General features: G+C 47.5%; 1 protein-coding gene across 1 annotated transcript; it reads left to right on the plus strand.

Moving 5' to 3' along the window:
- The first annotated feature begins 4,666 nt into the window (after positions 1–4,666).
- GGT1 (gamma-glutamyltransferase 1) lies at positions 4,667–17,930 on the plus strand. Its single transcript, XM_085305857.1, has 13 exons — positions 4,667–4,748; positions 6,493–6,660; positions 7,292–7,419; positions 7,662–7,751; positions 8,569–8,761; positions 9,921–10,078; positions 10,931–11,080; positions 11,596–11,732; positions 12,520–12,704; positions 13,534–13,661; positions 14,491–14,603; positions 16,599–16,712; positions 17,787–17,930. Exons 1-13 carry the CDS (start codon positions 4,702–4,704, stop codon positions 17,928–17,930), a joined length of 1,755 nt encoding a protein of 584 aa, XP_085161983.1. The 5' UTR covers positions 4,667–4,701.
- The last annotated feature ends 2,218 nt before the right edge of the window (positions 17,931–20,148 follow it).

Below are 20,148 nucleotides of genomic sequence, written 5' to 3' on the forward strand. Positions count from 1 at the left end.
TTCTYCTCCTCCTCTTCCCCAGAAGATGGGTTGTATTGGCAGAGTTCCTGWGATAATCTTGTTTATGGAGCATTGCGAGTCTCATAACCAAAATTAGATATGGTGAGAGCAGTACATGTTACCAGCTGAATATGGCCTGGGACACTGAAGGCGTATTTTAACCTGGCCAGTAGAAACAGTAGATATATCAAATCCTTTGGAGCCTGCCTGCCTGCAGATGGTTTCCTGCACCAGTCCCTACTTTCCAGAGCGCCTTCCCTTTTGCTCAAGATTTCTTGCATGATAGCAATACAGCTCAAGGAACCTGCACTCTTGATGCAATGTCTTGAGGGGCGATTTGAAAGTCCACTTTGAAAGATGGTCACACACTAAATCCCTTCCTGCTATCTCAAGGCTGGAATACTACATTTTGTATTAATGATTTTTACCAAATGTAAATGCTAAACAGAACTCCATTTTGTTGCTATTCAGAATAGCAGTAGTGATGGTAACTTTAAGCACAGGAAGCGTAGCTAATGTTCCCCAGAACTTTTCCTGTTGGAACGTGGTGAAAGTTTATTAATGGTTCATTGTAGTGCAGCTGCCATCCTTCTGATGTAACTAAAGACCTGGTGGATCAAAGGTTGGGGCAGGGCAAAGGGACTGGAGAGGCTTGGAAATGAGACATTAACTGCTTGATGGATCCTGCCTGATAAGTCAAAAGACAGCATCTAGCAGTGGTGCCAGGACCTTGGCAGACTCTGCTTCATCCTGCCTTTGCAGGACAGCCTACTGGCTGGCGACTGAGCTTGGGAGACGTGGGCTTGAATCCTTGCTGTGCCCAATTTCAGGTAAGCTGTGATTTGCCCATGTTTTTTCAGGGGGGCATGCAGCCCTTGGGAAGTGCATTAGTGCAAAGCTGGCTCGGATGTCTCCAGCAAGCCACGTACAGCAGAAATGACATAAGCTTTAGTAACCGAGTCCTTAGAGTTCAAAGGTAGCTTTTGCAGTTCATCACCTTGAAGCAGGGTTGCTACAAGGGTTTATGCTATGCTGCCCAATGCCAGATGCACCTCTGAGCTGCAAACGCCCTCCCRGACTTGGTGTGAACTGACACACAGGATTGTTGCTTAAAAGCCTCGGTGAGAYGTGGTGAGGGGGACAGGTTTCTCCATCCCTGGCTGGCAGCTCTGCCGTCCTCCCTGCCAGAGGGTGCAGGACAGGCGTCCCGCCTTGCTGGAGCTGAGGTGGGCACAGCTCAAGGCAGCGCTTGGCAGTGAGTGGTGACGGCGCTGTGAGCGGCTCGGAGCAGGCGGTCCTGCTGGCAGATGGGGTTCTCCTGCCAGGGGCGGCCGCAGCCCGGTCCCTTCGGGCAGCTGAGCCTAGGACGCGCTTCGGATCCCGTCTCTGCGAACCGCCCCGGTGCTGTTCGGTTTGAGAGGGGTGTCAGGATAAGCGACCACCTGGAGATGGCAGCACTTTTCTACTTAAGATAACCACAGATGTGCTCAGGTGCTTAATCTGAGCTAGCGAGGAGGTGTGGGGAAATGGCATTTGCACCATGTAGTGCATGTAGTAAGTAGCCTTAAAATACCCACTTATTTTAAATTCAAGATAATTTGAGTCACAGGTTTCTACAGAGMTGCTTAAGACTAGACTCAGGAGTGATTTCCTTAAAAAGGAGAGGTGGTTGTTAATAACAGAGCCACTACACACCATTGTGTGGATAAAACAGAAATAATTAAGGCAAAACACCTGCTAGTCACCATGAACATCGGTATCAGATAGGAGATTTCTGCGCTTTTCTGGCCTGAGGGGGAAAAGTATTTAGCACATGAACTTGTAGATTGGAATCTCAAATGGCTTAGCTTCTTGTCTTACTGCAAAAACTGCAGGGCAAGGCTGCACCGGAGGATAGAAAGGTCAGATCTCTGTGTATGGAGTATGGGACGTAAGGCAACAAGCTCTGCCCTTCTGGGGCTCTTCTCAAGAGAAAAGTGCCCAGGAAGCTGGTGTCTATTCTAATAAAGCCAAAGAAGAGCAGGAGAGAATGTGATCTTGAATGAAGTTAAAGCTCCCTGCCATTGGGGCTTACTCAAACCTGTCAGTTGGTAGAAATGTTCCATCAAAGCCATGTCAGTTCTGTCCAAGAATAAAARTACGTGCAGCCTGTGCTCCTTGCCCACCTCTGCTCTAGGACTACTTGTGGCGAGATGTGAAGGCCCCATTGCAATTGGAGAACTCTGACTTGGTAGGTAGGAGGTGGGTTTGATGTTACAACTCTGTAATCTTTACCCAATTCTTGTTGTGTAATGTGTTTATACTCTGGCCTTTGGGTGGTTGGGGCATGCGTTAGCCTGCTGGAATGAAACACTTGCGGATTGTGCAACGGAGGAGTGGTTCATGCAGAACGGCTGACCTGAGCTTTGGATGTGGTATGTGAGCAGCAGGTATAATATGCCCCAGAAGGTTTAACAACCAGTTATAGCAGAAAAGAGGCAAAGACCTTATGAGTTAGTAGGAGTCGCAATAAATTTTAGAGCTGTTAGAAAAGAGGTGTGTAAACAAGCTACAAAATGGATAGCTCAGAAGAGCAAGCAAGTCTTGCATGCTTTTCTACCTGAGGGAGTGAAAAGACATCCAACCTCACCAGAAATAGTCATGGTCAGCACCAGCGTACTTTCTGTATCTTCTTGTTTCTAGTTTTATCTAGTGCAAGCTCCCTGTGTCCCCTAATGCTAGGCTGCCCCCTTCTTTTGGTGGTCTTTTAATTCAAAAATAATGGCGTGTTTAGATAAGCTTGTGAAGCCTGTGATGTATCTGAATACGGCTCACTTGGGTTGCACATACAGGTGTAACTCCATTTGTTGTTTCTCCCCTTCTGCCACATAAATTAAGACAGAATATCAGGCTTAGTTTTAAATTTCTTGRTTAGCATCGGCTGTTGGGCCTTGAAGAAAAGTAATTGTACTGTCTTTAATGCCTTTACAGCTGCTCAAGAAGGCCCACTGCCATGGCCAAGCAGCACTGTGCAACTGAAGTACTAACCAGGTTTCCAAAGGGCTGGACTTGGCAAAGATCTGAAGGCTAAAACCAACCTCGGAAGACAACAGGCAGGGGAGTTTGAGCGCTCCCTCCCTCCCTCGGGCCCTGTGCCCGTTGGCAGGCACAAAACAATTGTTCTGAACGCTCCCAGAAACACATCGTAGCAGAGATGTGACTTCTGAGCAGAGGTCATTCCTATAACACACTTGGGCAGGACAGGGACAGGGGGTGAGTATAGAAATGTGGGCTATGGCATAGATATCTGCAGGCCCCTGGGCTATCWCCCAATTGCTGCATGGCAAACAAAATGCGTGTTTGGCTCTTTGCTGTGCCACAGCTAGGAAGGCAGGAGGTTTGTGCAAGAGGTGCCTCCTGCTAAGGCTGGACCCAAAAGAGGTCAAGGAGCTTATGTGAATTTAACTGGAGGCCAAGGTAGAGAGGATTATTTTCTGTGCTGTCATGAAAGAGAAAGCTGCAGACCTACAGCTCTTATGCCTGCTTCTCCAGCAAGAACAGCCAGACACAGATGCACTTCTAATAGGAGTGTTCACATTTTCTGGCCCACAAGTCTGTCTTGCCTTGCTTGGTCCCGGAGGAAGATGCCATAGGGTGCTGCAGCACAGGAGCAGCATGTGGCAATTGGCTGTCCCTTACTTGCATGCAGCCAGGCACTTGTTGCTGCCTGAGAGCTGTGTGTGATGCACAAGGGGGCTGGAAGGCCCTTTTCAAGGCCTGTGCACTCACCAGCAGCTGGGCCCTTGAGTCCTTATGGGTCTGGGAGGTGTTTGTAAGCATCATCTAGATCTACAGATGAAAGATGCACGCAGTGGTGCTGAGGCTTCCCCTTCTCTTCTACTGCTGCCTGGCCAGGTGGTAGCTCCRTGCTGGTGTCTGGCAGCCAGGCAGGCACGGTGGTGGAGGATGACTCAAGCCCCCAGCCAGGAGCCTACGGGTTAACGCACTGGCTACTGGGCTTGGGTCACCCTAGGCTCACAGTGCAGCCCAGCAGTGTCTTCAGATGAAACAAAAGTACCTTCCGCCTGGCTGGGGCGCAGATAAAAGATGCCATGGCATTCCTTGTAAAGCCTGGAGGAGACGGCCAGTGCTGAAGCTGGACTCTCTCTGCCAACTAACAGAACTGTCTTTACAGTCTGAGGCTGTGTGCGAGCTATTGTTGGAGATATAAAGGCTTCTCTGTTTCCCTGCACAGCCGCTGCTCTGCAAACATGCCACCGGTCTCTCTTAAAAGTAGTTAAGTGTAAATCAAATATTGAACTTGGAAACAGGTTTCATCCATTTACCTTTCACTGCCCGCAGCTGAAATTAAATATGGAACAGGACATGCAGTAGATTTACATTCTGATTTGAGCTGTATTACTTGGAGATAGACATCCTTAGTGCTGACACAGATACAGGGCTTGGATAGCAAATGGCTATTTCTCCAGGAGTGGGGGCGAGGCTGAGGGGGGCAGTGCTTGCTATTCTCCTCCCTCTGAGAAGCATTTCAGTCTGGCTGTCCTCTAGCTAGCTCAGTGCTGGCACACTCGCTGCTCCCTAGTCCCGGGTGTGCTGCTGCAGCAAGGCACCAAAAGCTACTCTGACTGTTAGTGTTTGCTCTGCTTTGGGCCGTTGAGTATCCACGGAGAGTGGGAGTGGTGGCTCTGCTTTTCACCCACAATGCCATGGATTGGCTTGTCTCTGAGGACAGCAGATGCTTCGGTGAGGTAAAGGGCATCTTGGCTATTGCACAAGTACAGTGATCAAAACCATAAGCTGCACTATGCAGGGGGAAATCAGTCCCTGAAGGTGGTGTGATGACTCTGGGTCTTTCTGCTCAAACAGTCCTGTAACGGGAAAGGAAAGGGGTCAAAGAATAGGTGTTCAAGCTGTATTTCATGAAAAATCAGTCTCAGCAAAGTGKCAATGACTCTCCATCCCTCCAATAGCTCTTGACTGATCCTGGTGTATGTCTGGAATAAACTTGTGGCAGAGCTCCTTGGCATSCTGTGCTGACCTACAGGTGAACAGTAACACCATGTAGCCCGAGAGCACAGGTAAGGCTCAAGGTGGCTGTGTGCAGCACTGGGAAGCAGGGAGATGCGAGCACTGCCTTCTAGAAGTGGCAAACTTATTGGAAAGGTGCTCTGCCAAGGGACCTTGTATAGGAAGAGGTGCTGTGCTCACACTGGGTGAGCCAAATAGGTTGGACAAGGTGGCTCGCTAGTGACTGAAGGCTTGTGTTGCACTCATCAGTGACAACCTCCTGGACAGGGACTCCTTCACAGGGATAGCATTTGAAAGGTTATATGAAGCTAAAGCTCTGAAATGCTCCACTGAATATGACCTGAGTTATTACTAATATCAATTATGTTCTATTTCTTGGATTTCCCGTCTTGCCTATGAAACTGCTGCTTTTTTGGTGTATGGAATTATTTGCATGCTACAGAACAGGTTTAGTGGTAGCAGCTGGTTTGGGGCCTTTTTGCTGTTCTTACTCTAACACTTCAGAGTTGTTACTGATGGGCTTCTAGGAGTCCCTGAAGTGTTTGCTGAAGTAAATCACTCTGAAAATGGAATGCCAGTAATGGGTAAAGGGGAAGATGGTAAAAGCTTTGGAACGGGTAGAATGGCCATCCTGCACAGTGCTGGCATGGGGACAGGTAAATGGTGGTAGCAGCACCCTTACAGAAGATCTTGATGTGTATCTGAGTGAGGAGATACTTGGAAGAACCACTCAGTGAGAGGTCCAGGGGGAAGAGGTGGCTGTTCAGTGCCAGCAGCTCAGACTGCATGGAAAGCTGCTAAAAAGCAAGGGCTGGAAAGGTGGGAAGAAGTTGTATGTTGGGTAAGAAGGAAGGAAGGAARAGCTCAATGCTCTCGGTGGCTGCACATCTGGCAAAAGCCTCTAGATCGTAGACAGGACGTGGCCCTTGACTGCATCACACAAAGTGCTTGCCAGCATGTGCTGGTGGGAGGGGTTCTGCCTCTGACGGCCTTGCTGATTTGATTTGGGAACTAGATCAAGTTCAGCCTGACACTAGGCCTCTCTTCTTGCAAGCACTGCAGCAAGAGGATGGCCAGTGATCTTACCCACTACTTAAATGTTTGTTGAGCATCTAGAATCCTCAGAGTGTAAAGTCACAGAAAGCAATTGTCCTACTGCCATGGAAGGGTAGTGGTAGCAAGGTGCTTGCTTCCCTTAGGAACATCTCTCCTCCTGATGCTCCTTGTTTCAAAAGCAGATGTCACCCTGACATAACTGGTCAGGTCAGAACTGGTCTTCCACCCCCTCTGGCTGTTCTTYCTCAAACCTCCCTTCCATGTGCAGGGGAGATGGTTGTTGCTGAGGGGAGAAACAGTGGATCTGAAAGAAGATAGATGGGAAGACTGCTTGTGCCTGATCATCTGCTTGCCAGTTCCCATGTAGCCCAGAAACACCAAGGTTGATCATCCTGTCTCTTCCTCCAGGAAGATGAAGAAGCACTGTGTGGTGGTCGGAGCCCTGTCTGTGGCCCTGCTGGGGCTCATCTTATTCTTGGGGCTCTTCTTCGGGCTGCGCCGTGACTCACGGGACATGCATATCTACAAGAGGGCAGCTGTGGCCACAGATGCGGGGCAGTGCTCAATAATTGGAAGGTACTTGACAATTCTGTTGTGACTCTCTAGCTCTTGCACAAGACAAAACTGTTCTGTTTCCTCTGGTGTCCAAGTGCAGCTCTGGCAATTGCACAGCACAAATACTATCTAATATTCCTGTGGTATGAGGAGGCCAGAATAAAATCTGGGTTCTTACTGTGCCTGACCAATATTACTGCAGTCACTCAAAGACAGTAGAGTGGGCAAAGATTCCCCAGGCATAGAAGCAGTGGGAATGATGCTTTTCAAGCTCCTTTTAAAAATCTATTTGTCAAGCTGTCCTCCAGTTCTAGATGCAAGAGCTGCAGATTTTGACCTCCTTGGAGAATTGTCATTTTGCACATGTAGCAAATTCATCTTGGATGTCAGTTCCCTTAAGTGTGTTTTGACCCATCTCCATGTTTTCAGGCTAGGCTAGATGTCTCTTTAATGAGGGCTGATCTGGTCTGCACCTAGACTGTCAGGATCTGTTCTCTAAGGTGACAGAAGCTAAAACTCCCCACTTGTGAGGATCCTGTAGACACGGTGTAGAAAAATGTGCGTGAGAGATCTGTTGCATCTGCTCTGACACGATGGTTGCACTGAAACACTGCAGCACATCACTGTAAGATGCCTCTTTTCTGTCGCGCAGGGACATCCTTCAGCAAGGAGGATCAGCAGTGGATGCAGCAATTGCAGCTCTGCTCTGTGTAGGACTCATGAATGCTCACAGCATGGGCATTGGAGGGGGCCTCTTCTTTACCATCTACAGCAGCACCGGTAAGGGACAGGGTCACGTGGGGCTGGAAGAGTTGCAGAATTGTTGCTGTATCTAAAGCAAAGAGGGGTGGTTTATCCTACCTAGGTGAAGACTGGCCCTCCCAGCCTCTCTGGGAACAGGCTGTCCTCAAAACAACTGCAAAGAAACTGGCTCCCAATGGTCAGACCCCTTCAGCAGAGACAATGTGTGTATGCTGAAACCCAAAGCTAAAACAACCATCTTTCTTGCTCTGTCTTTAAAGGGAAAGTGGAAATCATAAATGCAAGAGAGGTGGCTCCAAAAAAAGCAACGTCAGACATGTTTGGGAACAACACAGAGATCTCTCAGAAAGGTATGGCAAAGGCTGTTTCACTGCTCTGGGAGACTCATATCCGCCAATTTTCATTTCCACCTCTTTGAATGAAGCTCTGTGGATCTCCGTAGCTCTTGTCTGTTCAAGAGTCCTCCCTAAATACCTTTTGTGGTGACTTTAAACCGACGGAACCAAACTGATTAAGAAGCTTTAGAGAAGAAGCAGTAATTCCCTTTCAGGGAGGTATTTCTTAATCAAAAATAGAAAGAAATCCTAATCACTTCTCCTGGTCATTCGTGTAACAGAGGAAAGAGTCTTGGAGGGSCTCTGAGAAGTGTGTTGAACTTCTGTGAGATGCTGATAGAAACAGGATTGAAGCAAGCTGCTGCAATAATCTCCTCCTCCTCCTACAATCACAGTGCAGTGTAGCAATCAGCCCATTGCAGTTGCTGTCAGAAGGCTGCAACGAAGCTTTTGGCTTAAGCACATACATAGTCTGTGCCCTCCTGCTGTAGCGTGTGCCTCTTCTGGAGGATTAGAAACTGCAGGCAGCTATAATAGCTTCTGTGAGCTGAGCAGCTTTGCTCTGGTACAGAGCCTGCTGTAGGAGAAAGGATCAAAACTCTGAGTAACCAGCAAGGGGGCAGAGGTGCTTCCACAGTCCAGAATATGTAGACCTGAGTATCACCCAGAATAATTCCGTTAGTGTTGTATGCAGGATCCCTGCCTAAAAACGAAGCCAACAGATAAGTCCTGCTTTACCTCCTACTCCATTATTTGCTTTTTTTGGCTTTGTTTTATTGTTTATTTGTTTTTTCTCCATGTTGTATGCTAACACATCCCTTGTCGGCTCCAGGAGGACTGTCCATTGCAGTTCCAGGAGAAATTCGTGGCTATGAATTGGCTCACAAACGTCATGGCAAATTAGCATGGAAAGATCTGTTTCTGCCCAGCATCAAGTTGGCAAGAGAAGGGTTCCCAGTTGGGAAAGGCCTTGGAGCAGCCCTCAAATCAAAAAAGAAGTCAATTGAAAGCAATCCTTCGCTGTGGTAGGTAGAACAGTTGCTGTTCTGGGCATGGGAATTTTGGGGTTACTGCACCCAAATGAAGAGCGTCTGTGTTTGTGTAACATGGTGTCCGTGAGGACTCTCCCTCCCCTCCAGTGTCTGTACTTGCTGTACCCTACTGATGCTATTCTAGCTACTCAGAGTCACTAAATTATGTGGCCAATTTCAGGAAAGTTCAGTCCTGACTTTTTAAAGGGAGATAAATTCTCCTCTTAAGATCCATTTGTCTGGGCAGAGGTGGAACTTGAGYACGTGCCAGGCTAGCTTTGTCAGATGGCAATGTGTTTGTCTGAATCTCCAGCCTTTTCTGATGCTGTAAGTACACTAAGCTGATCTGACTTGCATTTGGGGCAGTTGCAGACTATGTTCATCTCCTTGAACATCTCCTCTGCTCTCAGGCTGCAGAAATCTGGGTCATCTCTTATCCTGGAGCTTTCCTGGAGCAATGCCTCTGACCATCCACTCTGGCAATGACTATGAACATAAAGGGTTTCAAGTGCTCCTCCATTTCCTCTTACAGTTCAACCCATAGTGTCCATGTTCAGCCCTCCTGGAGATTATGCTTAATCCTTTCTTGTTCCTTAAAATCTCTGCTAGCTACAGGYTGTTTTGCAACCCAATTGGGATGGGCATCCTGGGCCTATCTCCTGCACTTGTGTGTGGAGGGCCAAAGTATCACATCCGTGATCCATGGAAAGGAGCCAGAGGTGGAACTGTGTATACTTCAAAATGCTCTGACAAGTGAGGATCAAAGTGCATTTTCCTGGACTCACTGGAAGCTTTGAACCCCATAGCTTCATGGTCTGTAGTCTGAATTGACTCAAGTTCAAGGACTATGGCCCCTCACAGGCCTCTTGGGGCTGGGGAGGGTAGCCTGCCTTGGCGACAGAGATCGACGCTCCCTCCTTCTGGTTTCACTAAGCAAATACTGAGCAATATGGAATCCCATGTCAGAAGCCACTGCTTGCTTGTATGTCCTAGCACATGTGGTCAGGACCCAGGTGGCATGGCTCAGGCAGTTCCTCTTCTCTCCAGGGAGCCTCCGGTGTGAACAGTCAAATACTGTGTCAGCTGATACAAGCACACGTAGTTTTGAACTTACATCTCAGATCTGATTTTCTCAATCTCCTTTCTCCATTAGCGAAGTGTTCTGCAGAGGAGGAAAAATTCTGCATGAGGGCGATATCATCAAGATGCCTAAACTAGCCAATACGTATGAGACTATAGCCAACGAGGGAGCAGATGCCTTTTACACRGGAACACTGGCAAAACAGATCATCGCTGACATCAAGAGTGTAGGTGAGAAACGGGACGCTGTCCAAAACAGCCTGAGGGATGTGACTGCTGCAGCTCAGCACCCCAGGATGAGCATGAGGCCTGCAGAACCCTCGGAAACGGGTCAAATCTACTGCCTGAAATGCTGCCTCTGAGATCTGTGGCAACAGGATGCTCAAGAGAAGCTGTTAACACTTAGAGCTTTAATGGATGTATTTCAAATTTAGTCAGAAATGCATAGTGCATACTGTGCATTTCTGTACAACGTAACCTATTCAGAAATGCATAGACTTGCTATAGTATAGTGGATACCTGCCATCTACAGAGCCTGAATCCAGCAACTTGAAACAACACATGCTCCTGTAGTAAGATTTTTTTTAAAAACCTCTGGATGCCACTAGATGGCAGTATCCTATCCTTCCTAGCTGGCATTGGCTAGCTGCAGTTACTGTTTTTTATTTGAGCTTAATTACTGTCTTCCCCTTTCTGATAAGAAAAGCAATGGAAGGCACAMAGTACTCTGCTTGTGGGGTAGCACAAAGCATCTGCACCCAAAAGCTGCATCTTGCTTCTGTAAACAGGATTCTTAGGGTCATTCTGTTCCCTAATGTTACTGGTGTCCTCTGTAGAAATAAATGGATCACCAGATTTTTTGCTGCTATAGATAGGCCCAGCTTCAAGCTTAGATCCAGCTGAGGCTCAGCTAGCCTATTAGGAAAAAAATAATAATCTCCTGTGCACCCGTCCTTGCTCTTTACCTTGCGACTGTTTGGATTTGTCTGTGTCCCATCCTGTCCTTGCTGTGATGGAATATTATCTCCTCTTCCCCCCGGAGATCACACAAACCCACACCTATAGTTTTCTTCTCTCTTCTAGGGGGCATTGTCACGATGGAGGACCTGCGGGATTATAACGCAACAGTGATTGAAAACCCTATAAACATCACCCTGGGGGAGTTTACCCTCTACACGCCCAGTGCCCCCCTGAGTGGCCCAGTGCTAGCACTCATTTTCAACATACTGAAAGGTGAGAGTACTGCTGAGCGGTGTCTTGCAGGCAGCAGGAGCTCGGAGAGCTCCAAGGACAACTGTTCTTTTGTTTTGGGAGCTGGACCTCACTAACACTCCGGAGGGTGAAGAACAGCAGTGCTGTTCCTCACGGGTGTCTGAAGCCCCAGAAAGGACCAGAGAAACAGAAATGTTCCTCTTCTGCTGTAAACTCAGGGATGTGTCCTCGGTAGTGAAGGGGAAACATGTTCTCCTGAGTGGGGCACTTCCCCAATGCCTGCATAGGTGGAAACTAACTTGTACTTGAAGCTTTTTTGGAAAACACCTCCCCGAGTGAAAATCGTGCTGCTGATTCCCACAGAGCTGAAAGCTGCCAGAGCTCTCCATATGTTCTCCATGTGGAGGTTAGGACAGTGCAGTCCCTGCATCTCTAACGATCGGCTTCAGGATGATCCCATTTGATACAGTTTTGTTAGCAGCCCCTTGACCATGTATCTTCATTTGTGTTCACAATGGCTTGTCTTCTGTTGCCAGGATATAATTTCTCTGTTGACAGCATCAAAACCCTGGAGGAGAAAGGTCTGACTTACCACCGCATTGTGGAGGCCTTTCGCTTTGCCTACGCCAAGAGGACTTTACTAGGAGATCCAAAATTTATTAACATCGGAGAGGTAACTGGCAAAAGCTTTTTTCCTTCTGCAGTACCAGTGTTGATTGGAACGTGGCTTCAAGTTTGTGAGTGACTAAGCGTTGTCAGGGATGCTCCATACCACCTGCTGTTGGCAGGCACTGAAATGCATCTCTGAATTAAAACACCAGGTCCTATGGCAGTGATTTATGGCTGAGCTGTGAGGAGATGTAAATTAACAGTGTTTGCAGCCTCATACACTAGATGATATTCACAGCACCCTTGTGGCTCTCTGAACACAGTCCTGCCTGTAGTAAATGGACCACTGGATGTGAAGGGCTGAGGCAGGAACTCTACTTCTCCTGACTCTGCAATTTGTGCTCTTATTTCTGTGACTCTCCAAAAGCAGCAGGACCTGAGCAGAGCCTTGCTTGGTGAACACAAACTTGCAACTTACAGAGCAATTGTCAGGGCTTGCCTTGGTCTAATCCTCTTAATCTTATTCCTCTTCTCTCATCTCCGAAGCAAATGTGATGCTGTTTGCGTACAYCCTACTGCAGTGTTGAGGATAGCTTTCCATAGATCTACAGCGATGGATGTTGATTAACGTCCCGCACAAAGGGATGCACTGTAGTAGCTGCTTCTGTGACTGCTTAAAATGCTCTTTGGTAACATGTTCACCTTTCAAGGAGGAAAACTCCCACTGGAAATCCATAGTCTCATTGCTGGGACTTGCCACTCTTGTGGTCTGAAGTACTGGACATCAGCCTTGTAACTACATGTCTCTTAAACTTAATCTGCCAAGTAACTGCACTGGATTTCTCCGGCAGGCGATCAAAAATATGACATCTGAGTTCTATGCGGATAGTCTCCGGAGAAAAATCACAGACATCTCCCATCCAATTGACTACTACGAGCCAGTGTATCACACTGCAGCCGATGCTGGTACATCCCACCTCTCCGTTGTGGCCGATGATGGCAGCGCTGTGTCCGCCACCAGCACCATCAACCAATAGTACGAGCTCAGATGTTACTTCTGTGTAGGCCTCTACTGTCTTCCAAGTGGTTCTGTGGTTGGTATAAAACATCAGTGAGCTGGTATCTCTGTAGTGGGGCAATGATGGGTAGCACTGCTGACGGCGCTTCTCCTGCTGAGCTTGCAGGTCAGTTCTTAATGCTGAGCCCTGTGTGGTTGGGTCAGAGGCCAAGATATGTGAACTACGGTCCTCTCTCATGTTGGGGTCATCCATCATGGAGACATCCAGAGCATCTGGATCTTCTCATAAGTGTGCTATTACTGTAGGCTCTGATTTCCCAGGCATCTGGAAGAAATTTGAGCTAATACAGCTGGCCTAGACGTGCAGTGTTTGGCTTTGAGTGCTGTCAGGAAGAGCTCTGTTCTGTGTTCAGAAGCTGGCGGGTGGGGAGGAGGCTAAAGGCTTTGTTCACAGTAAATCTCTCCAGCTTGACACATCTAAGCAAAACCCCARTTGTTCCCAAAATGTCCCAGCCTTTGAGCTGTGCTGCCTTTAAATGAAGTGCACCRTTTCTCAGTGACAAGGAGAGTTGATTGTATTTAGCTGCTCTGCTGTTTTTTTTTTTCCCCTTGGGGCCCTTGCAGGGAGCTATACAGCAGGGCTCTGGGTTGTCTTTCCTCTTCGTGTAGCTAGTGCTCAGGGTATAAACTGCTTCCTTTCTCCATAAGGTGACAATGCCCTTCATAGCAGGAAGGAGTGGAGAGTTACTCCCATCAAAACCCAGGTTTTGCGCTGCAGTAATTCACCAGAAGCTCATGCTGGATTTGCTCTTGTTTTGACATTTCTGTGCCAATTTGTTTTGTTTAGCTTTGGCTCCGATATACGATCCAACGTGAGTGGAATCATATTTAATGATGAGATGGATGACTTCAGCTCACCTAACATAATCAATGGATTTGGGATCCCTCCTTCTCCAGCAAACTTCATAGCACCAGGTAGCTGTAAACTGCCTTCCCAGCTCAGTCTCGTTGCTGTGTCTTGCATACTAGTGCTGTGGTGTCTGCGAGCCAGGCTGCCGCATGTCTGCAATCAGGCACAGATCTGGGGCTGTCTGCAGGGGTGSGGGGGTGAAAGTGAGGCCCCTGGCATCCGTGCTGAAAGTGCACAACTGGCTGCTCCGGGAGCATCCTGAAGAAGGAGAGGCCATCTAAAGGAAAACTCCTGGACATGCTGCTTTCCAGCAGCCTGATATCCTTTCCTAGGGAGCCTGGGGCATGTCAAGTAAAATGCCTTGGGGCTGCAAGAGGTTTCTTCTAATCCTCTTGCAAGAGAGGAAGCAGGAGAAGCTCACTGCAGAGCGTTAGATGGCACTGCCCATCCTTCTCCCTGTGCTGCTTGTAGGGCAGCTCTGAACGGATCACTTGCGTACCCTACTTGAGCACCAAGCCTACTTCAGCAGCAATGAAATCAGCCTGCAAGTGAAGTGGGCTGACGGTTTTGCCACCTCCTGCACACTGCGCTTCAGCCAGGGGCAGAGGAATGAACGGATGAGGAGGCAGCTGAATCAGAGGCAGCCTCAGCCAGGATGCGGCAGGCAGGCAACGTCCACCTCTGCACAAAGGCCTGGGGCTAAGCTTTGCCCTGCAGGAAGGGGGAGGAGGTGGGTGCAGGGGGGGATTGGGACCCCAAGGGCCGAGCAAGGCTTGTATGAACTGAGTCAGTTAGGTGGCTACTGGGGCTCTGGGTTTGGGCAGGGAGCAGAAGCCAGCATTTTGTAAGGTGCCAGTGGGAGGCTGAGCCTCGTCACATCTGTGTCCCCAACAGGTAAACAGCCATTGTCCTCCATGTGCCCCTCTATCGTGGTGGATAAAACGAAACAGGTCAGAATGGTGGTTGGTGCTTCTGGAGGAACAAAAATAACCACAGCCACGGCACTGGTATGTGATGATATGGGCATGCTGGGCATAGGGATGAGGCAACACAAGTTTTGGAGAGGCAGGGTTTGRGATAAGGAGCTTGAGTCTCTGTGGTGTGACCAAGGCCACTGCTCCCTGCAGGCCTGATGGCTAGGAGGGAGCATTTGGTCTGGCTTTCTGAGGACCAGAYCCTCTAACCCTGAGGTCTTCACTGGTCTCCTACTAAACTGCTTCCTTCAGTGACTCTGTTTTTTTTYCTTTTGGCAAGTTCTTCCCACTACTTGCAGGAGGAGACTTGTGACTTCAGTCTAGTTTTGACTTCTGTCCCCTAGATGTCTGCAAACTAGTCTTTGTCTAGTTTAGAGCCATTCCCATCCGAAATCATAAACTTTGCTCACTTCTGGAATGACAAAACAGACTGTTTCTTAACACTGACCGCTGCCTCCTTCCTCCTCATACAGTATTTGAGAGCTGAACATGTGTAATTAAACCAGTTTTATCCTGAAAGAGGAAGTTGATGCCCACATCTGTCCTGTGTGCACGAGGAATTTGAAAAGGAGCTGAAATGGGCACGGTATAAATTGTCCCAATGGATCTCAGGGCTGGGTGACTGTAGTAGATGCTCCTGTTTTAGATGTGGTTGCTAAGGCTGCTTATTCTTGTTTGCTTGTTGCTCTTTCAAACCTTTCCAGTTTTCCAGGGTGATGATAAAATGTGACCCACTCCAGAAACGGTCTCTTTCCTAACACAAAGGGAATTGGATGTCACTGCCTCCTTACATATCCCCAGATTTCTCCTTCTACACTGCCACACAGCTCACTTCCAAGTGAGCTTTCCGAGTAGAAAGCCCTCAAGGTCCTGCTAATAGTSTCCTGTCTCCTTATCCCTGAGGGGCCCCTCAGGCCTGCATCTTTTGCTGGCGTGGGACAGGTCTGACTCAGAGTCAGATCCTGACCCCAGGACAATGAGGGGTGCAGCAATTAATTTCTACTTTGGCCTTCTCAGCAGTAAATCAGAGGAAGCTCAACCACTCTCCCAAGCAGTAGGTGGATGAACAAAAGTAATGCAGAGGAGGTAAGCTCTCTGAGAACTGCTGTGGCAGCTACCTGAAGGTCCAGCTAGACCAAAAGCGATTGCAGAAGGAAGCTGTCTCCTTCCTGAGCACCACTTCTTTACCACCAGTTCATGGGCCTTGTGGAGCAGAGGGCATGGCTTGGACACTAGTGTCTGGCCTGGCTGTGGGCAGCCCCTCTGAGTGCTGAGCCAGGCAGGGTTTTCTAGCTGCTGCCTGAAGACTCGGCAGCGCTGGGCTGAGGCTGGTCTCCAGCTGAAGCTATGGTATCTCATGCTCCTGTAGTCCTCAACTGAAGCTATGGTATCTCATGCTCGTGCAGTCCCCACTGTTCGTCTCCCCCCTCCTTATGCGTGACTTCTGTGCACTGCTGGGTTTGGTGGGGGGCTGCACACTAGTGCTAGCGACACAGCAGTTCTGAGCTCCAGGCTGGATCCTGCTCTCTGGCTGAGGCAGGAGAGCAGTCTTTGCAAAAGTTGCCTCAAGCAGGGTTCAGAGCACTTGATCCTGAGGCTGTTTTCACCTGCCAGCAACTCCAACCTGCAATTTAAGCAAGTGGGGATGATCTAGGTTTAAGGAAACTGATTGTACAGTAGCAGGAAGCAGTAGCTGTGTGTTTGCACTGAGGTGACTGTTGTGCATCCAGATAAGCCAATTCTGGCTTAATTAGCCACAACAGCCTGGGGATCTGATTCTTTTGCTATGTTAATTGCAACCACTGATGGCATCTTCTGTGGGAATACTCCTGAGCATGTGCAAGCTGAACTGCTGCAAGGTATCTGTGTTTTGCTTAGCCAGGAGGGTGAATTAGAAGGAGCATGAACAAGAAATAATATTTTTTGGTATGTCTTGGTAGACATCCTTCAGAAATCCCTGCCTGTGCTGCTGGGGTCAGATCTCTTCAGAGGCAAATAACTAAAATTAAGGTATTTTGCCTTTCTTAGGCMATCATCAATTCCCTCTGGTTTGGTTATGATGTCAAGAAAGCAGTGGAAGAGCCCAGAATTCATGATCAGCTCTTTCCCAGTATCACTGAGCTGGAGCAGGAGATAGAGGAGGTTTGTCTGGCTTGAGGTTGGGGCGTGCATGTGCTCTTTGATTGGTGATGGGCTCACCGTGTTGGGAAGGCTTGTGCTTGCAGCAAATCATGACACCTTGCTAAATGTTCCTAGGTTAGAGGTATTAAAGCTGGCACAGGTCCAGCGTAGGACCACAATAACTGTTCAGAGTGTAAATCTACTTTAAGGCCTAGCGTGTTCAAGCACAAGCTACATCTGGAAGTGACAGTATTTATCTTCTAGGTGTTGTTTAGCTCAAAGGACTCGYTGTACAGTGAACCATATCAGGGCCTGAAGCATCCAAGGAGTCTGAATCAAGTGACCCTCAGGAAGCTCTTGTCCTATTGTACGGCCTCCTGATGAATCCCCGAAGAGCTGGCACAGTGATAGCAAAAGAGGGGGCACATGGGGAGCTGAGAACAAGCCTGAAAATACTCCCACAGTAAAGGTCTCTGTAGAACTGCCTGTCGGTCTGTGACCTGATGCCAGGATCTGTCATGCTCTGGGTACCACTCCCCTGAGCTGGCARCTTCTCCCCACCCCGCAGTATTAAGGATTTTGGAGGCCTGAGGCAGATGTGGTCTTTGCACACATCTTATCCCATGTCTCTCATTAGCAAAAACACTCCTAGACAAGCCAACTTTTTTTTTCATCAAAATAGCTCAAAGATTCTCCTTCATCTCGAGCTAAAATAAGCTTCTTAGTAATTACCTTAAGACATGTGCCTGCACTGAGTAGGATGCCTTGCCCTCTAAAAGTCCTGTGTCCTACCCCTAAATAGGATCTATCAGTCCTGGCTGTCACTATCTGAATATGTGAGGCAGAATGCGCTGGGACTCAGGAATAGTACTGCTAGTCCACACTGAACACCACAGATGTGACATCTTCTCAACTCCACTTCAAAGCAAAGCATCCCAGAAAGCAGAAGAAGGAGAGGGACAGTATATATCTTCAGGGGACCTACCTAATACAGAGACCATACGCTTGGGCAGTCATGGTGGATGCAGGTCACAGACAGCAGCACATATGCAGTTTTTCTCTCTCCTGTTGTACTCATGTGCCTTTTTATTCCAGGGTATAGAAGAAGAACTAAAGAAGAGRAGACATAACACCACATGGATGAGTGGCAGTGCGATTGTGCAGGCCATTCTCAGAACAGCTGATGGATGGGCTGCAGCCTCTGATTCCCGGAAAGGTGGCTTCCCTGCAGGCTACTGACCTGGCTCAGCTCCCCCCCCTAACCCCCCCCCTTTTCTTTTCAGTGATCTAGTGACACTGAGATGTGTTCGGGGGAAGATCCTTAAAGTCTGCAACTCAGGGACTTCTCACAGGAATGAGAACAAATTTACCTGTGATTCTATTGACAGAGCCGGGACTGATGTTCTCAACAGCCATTACCGAAGTGCCTCGTGGTAGAGCAGTATGCTAAGAAGGGCATGTCTACAAGGACATGCAATACCTACTTGAAGAGTCTGTTCTGCTTTTGTTTCCTGCCTCATCTCCATCCCATGTTTCTGAAGAAGGTCCAGCTCACCCAAGCTGCAGGAACTGTTTTCCTTCCACAGCTTCAGCTAATGGGAATGTCCTCGTCACTGCTAGAGATGTTTTATTTCTGTTGAGTAGATAAGAGTCAGAGGGCTCTGGGGACTGAGTCTTCCAAATTACAAACTAATAACTCTGTGCCATTACAGGAACCTCAACACTAGACTGGGATAAACCCTCACAAACTCACCACTTTTTGTTTTAACAAAGGATTTTTCTGCTTTTTTCACTTCAGAAGTTGCTTATTGGTGATGAGAGTGTAGCTGGAAAAGTGGGTTCAAACTTTTTTTTTTTTTTTTTTTACACATATCTATATATCTGTTGAGAAGGTCTAAAGGGAAGATAGATGCTACCTGTAAAACTCTTAGCACAATTTAAATAAATAAAGTGTCACACATTTTTCTTGCCTGCACAGTTGATACTTCTAGAAGGGACTGTGAGAGTTTGCATGAGAGGCTCTCCTGAGATTTTTCTCCTTTGATCACTCCTTTCATGAAGCTATGAGTTAAAAAAAAAAAAAAAAAAAAAAAAAAATATCCAGAACAAGCTTGGTTTTCTCCAGTTTCCCTCTTGCCACACCAGACCTGATGTACCAAGGAGTCTGAGGAAATGAAACCTATAAGAAGGTACATGCTATAGCTTCTCTAGTTTAGAGGTGAGCTACCATTAATCAGGCAATTAAGGGCCTCATAGAAATCCATCTCTGACATGGGACAGCTAAGTGTTCTGCACCAACATGTTGAGGGGGTGAGGTGTTTGCCTACCACTATGGACTAGTATCTCACAGTAGATAAACTTAGTTTTGATCTTTGAGTTGAGTTGAACTTTACTGAGTATTYTAGGATGTTGTGGAGCTCTAGAGGTCTTTGCAACTGACCTTATCTATTTGGCTCACTGAAACTTCCCATTAGTTTATAAGAACATGAAAATTCAGAATGTGTTGATGAGAAAATGAAAGGCTGAAATTCTAGGCTTTGAGCACCCTCTCTTTCCGAGTAGTTTCTGGAATTGGGGAGAGTCTGATTTCAAGCCATAAAGCAATAGCTAGATTACTCATAAATCAAAGGGTGACGACTTTGGGATATATATTAGTGTATATCACTCCTGCAGGATGAATTGCTTTTGCCAAAAATAGTCTGAGATGTGCTCTGTGCTCTTTTTTCCCTGTGCTGTTGCTGCTGTGTTAGGTACAGTTAGGACAGTGATTGCGAGGAATATAGGGACGTTGTGTTTCTAGATGAATGAGAATGATTTGGGGCCAAACTTGTATCCTTTTATCTCTGAACTGTGAATTTGACTTTTTGATTTCTTGTAATTCCAGGATAGATGCCTGGCAGGTTGGGGTTCAAATCCAGTTTGTGAGGCAATTTGGGATGTGTATATACAAAGTCATGTAAGAAACCGCRTCAGCTGTTATTAGTTGGAAATATCTGGCCCTTTGGACTTAGGACTGTTTGCCAAATGATTGGGATTGGCTGAACTTTTTCTTGGCTGAGCGAGGTCTGGGAAATAAACAAAAGTATTGCATAGCAAAATAAGCTTAACAAAACCTTTCAGTTGCCATAGTCTGCAGTACAACAGAGAAAGCTTGTGCTCCGAAGCTGGAGGGTAACTCATTTCTGGGAAATGACTGCTGGACAAGTATGTTATCTGAAACAAGTTTTGGTAACGGCTGCTGAATGCTTCTAATGGTTTGTGGTTTAGAAGTCATACTTGTGTTCCTGAATCTCTTATAACTGGTCAGAAAACTCCCCTGGGATTTATAACTTATGTTATCCTAGGCTATTGAGACTCCAKAATGAACAGATTTTAGTGGTGGAAACACCTCTGTGAAAGTCCTCTCAGTTGCTTTTATGTTAAGCTAGGCACTATYTTTAAAGGAAAATTTCCAAAA

This window comes from Rhea americana, unplaced genomic scaffold, assembly GCF_003343005.1.
Source record: "Rhea americana isolate MKP2758 unplaced genomic scaffold, rheAme1 scaffold_227, whole genome shotgun sequence".
NCBI lineage: Eukaryota > Metazoa > Chordata > Aves > Rheiformes > Rheidae > Rhea > Rhea americana.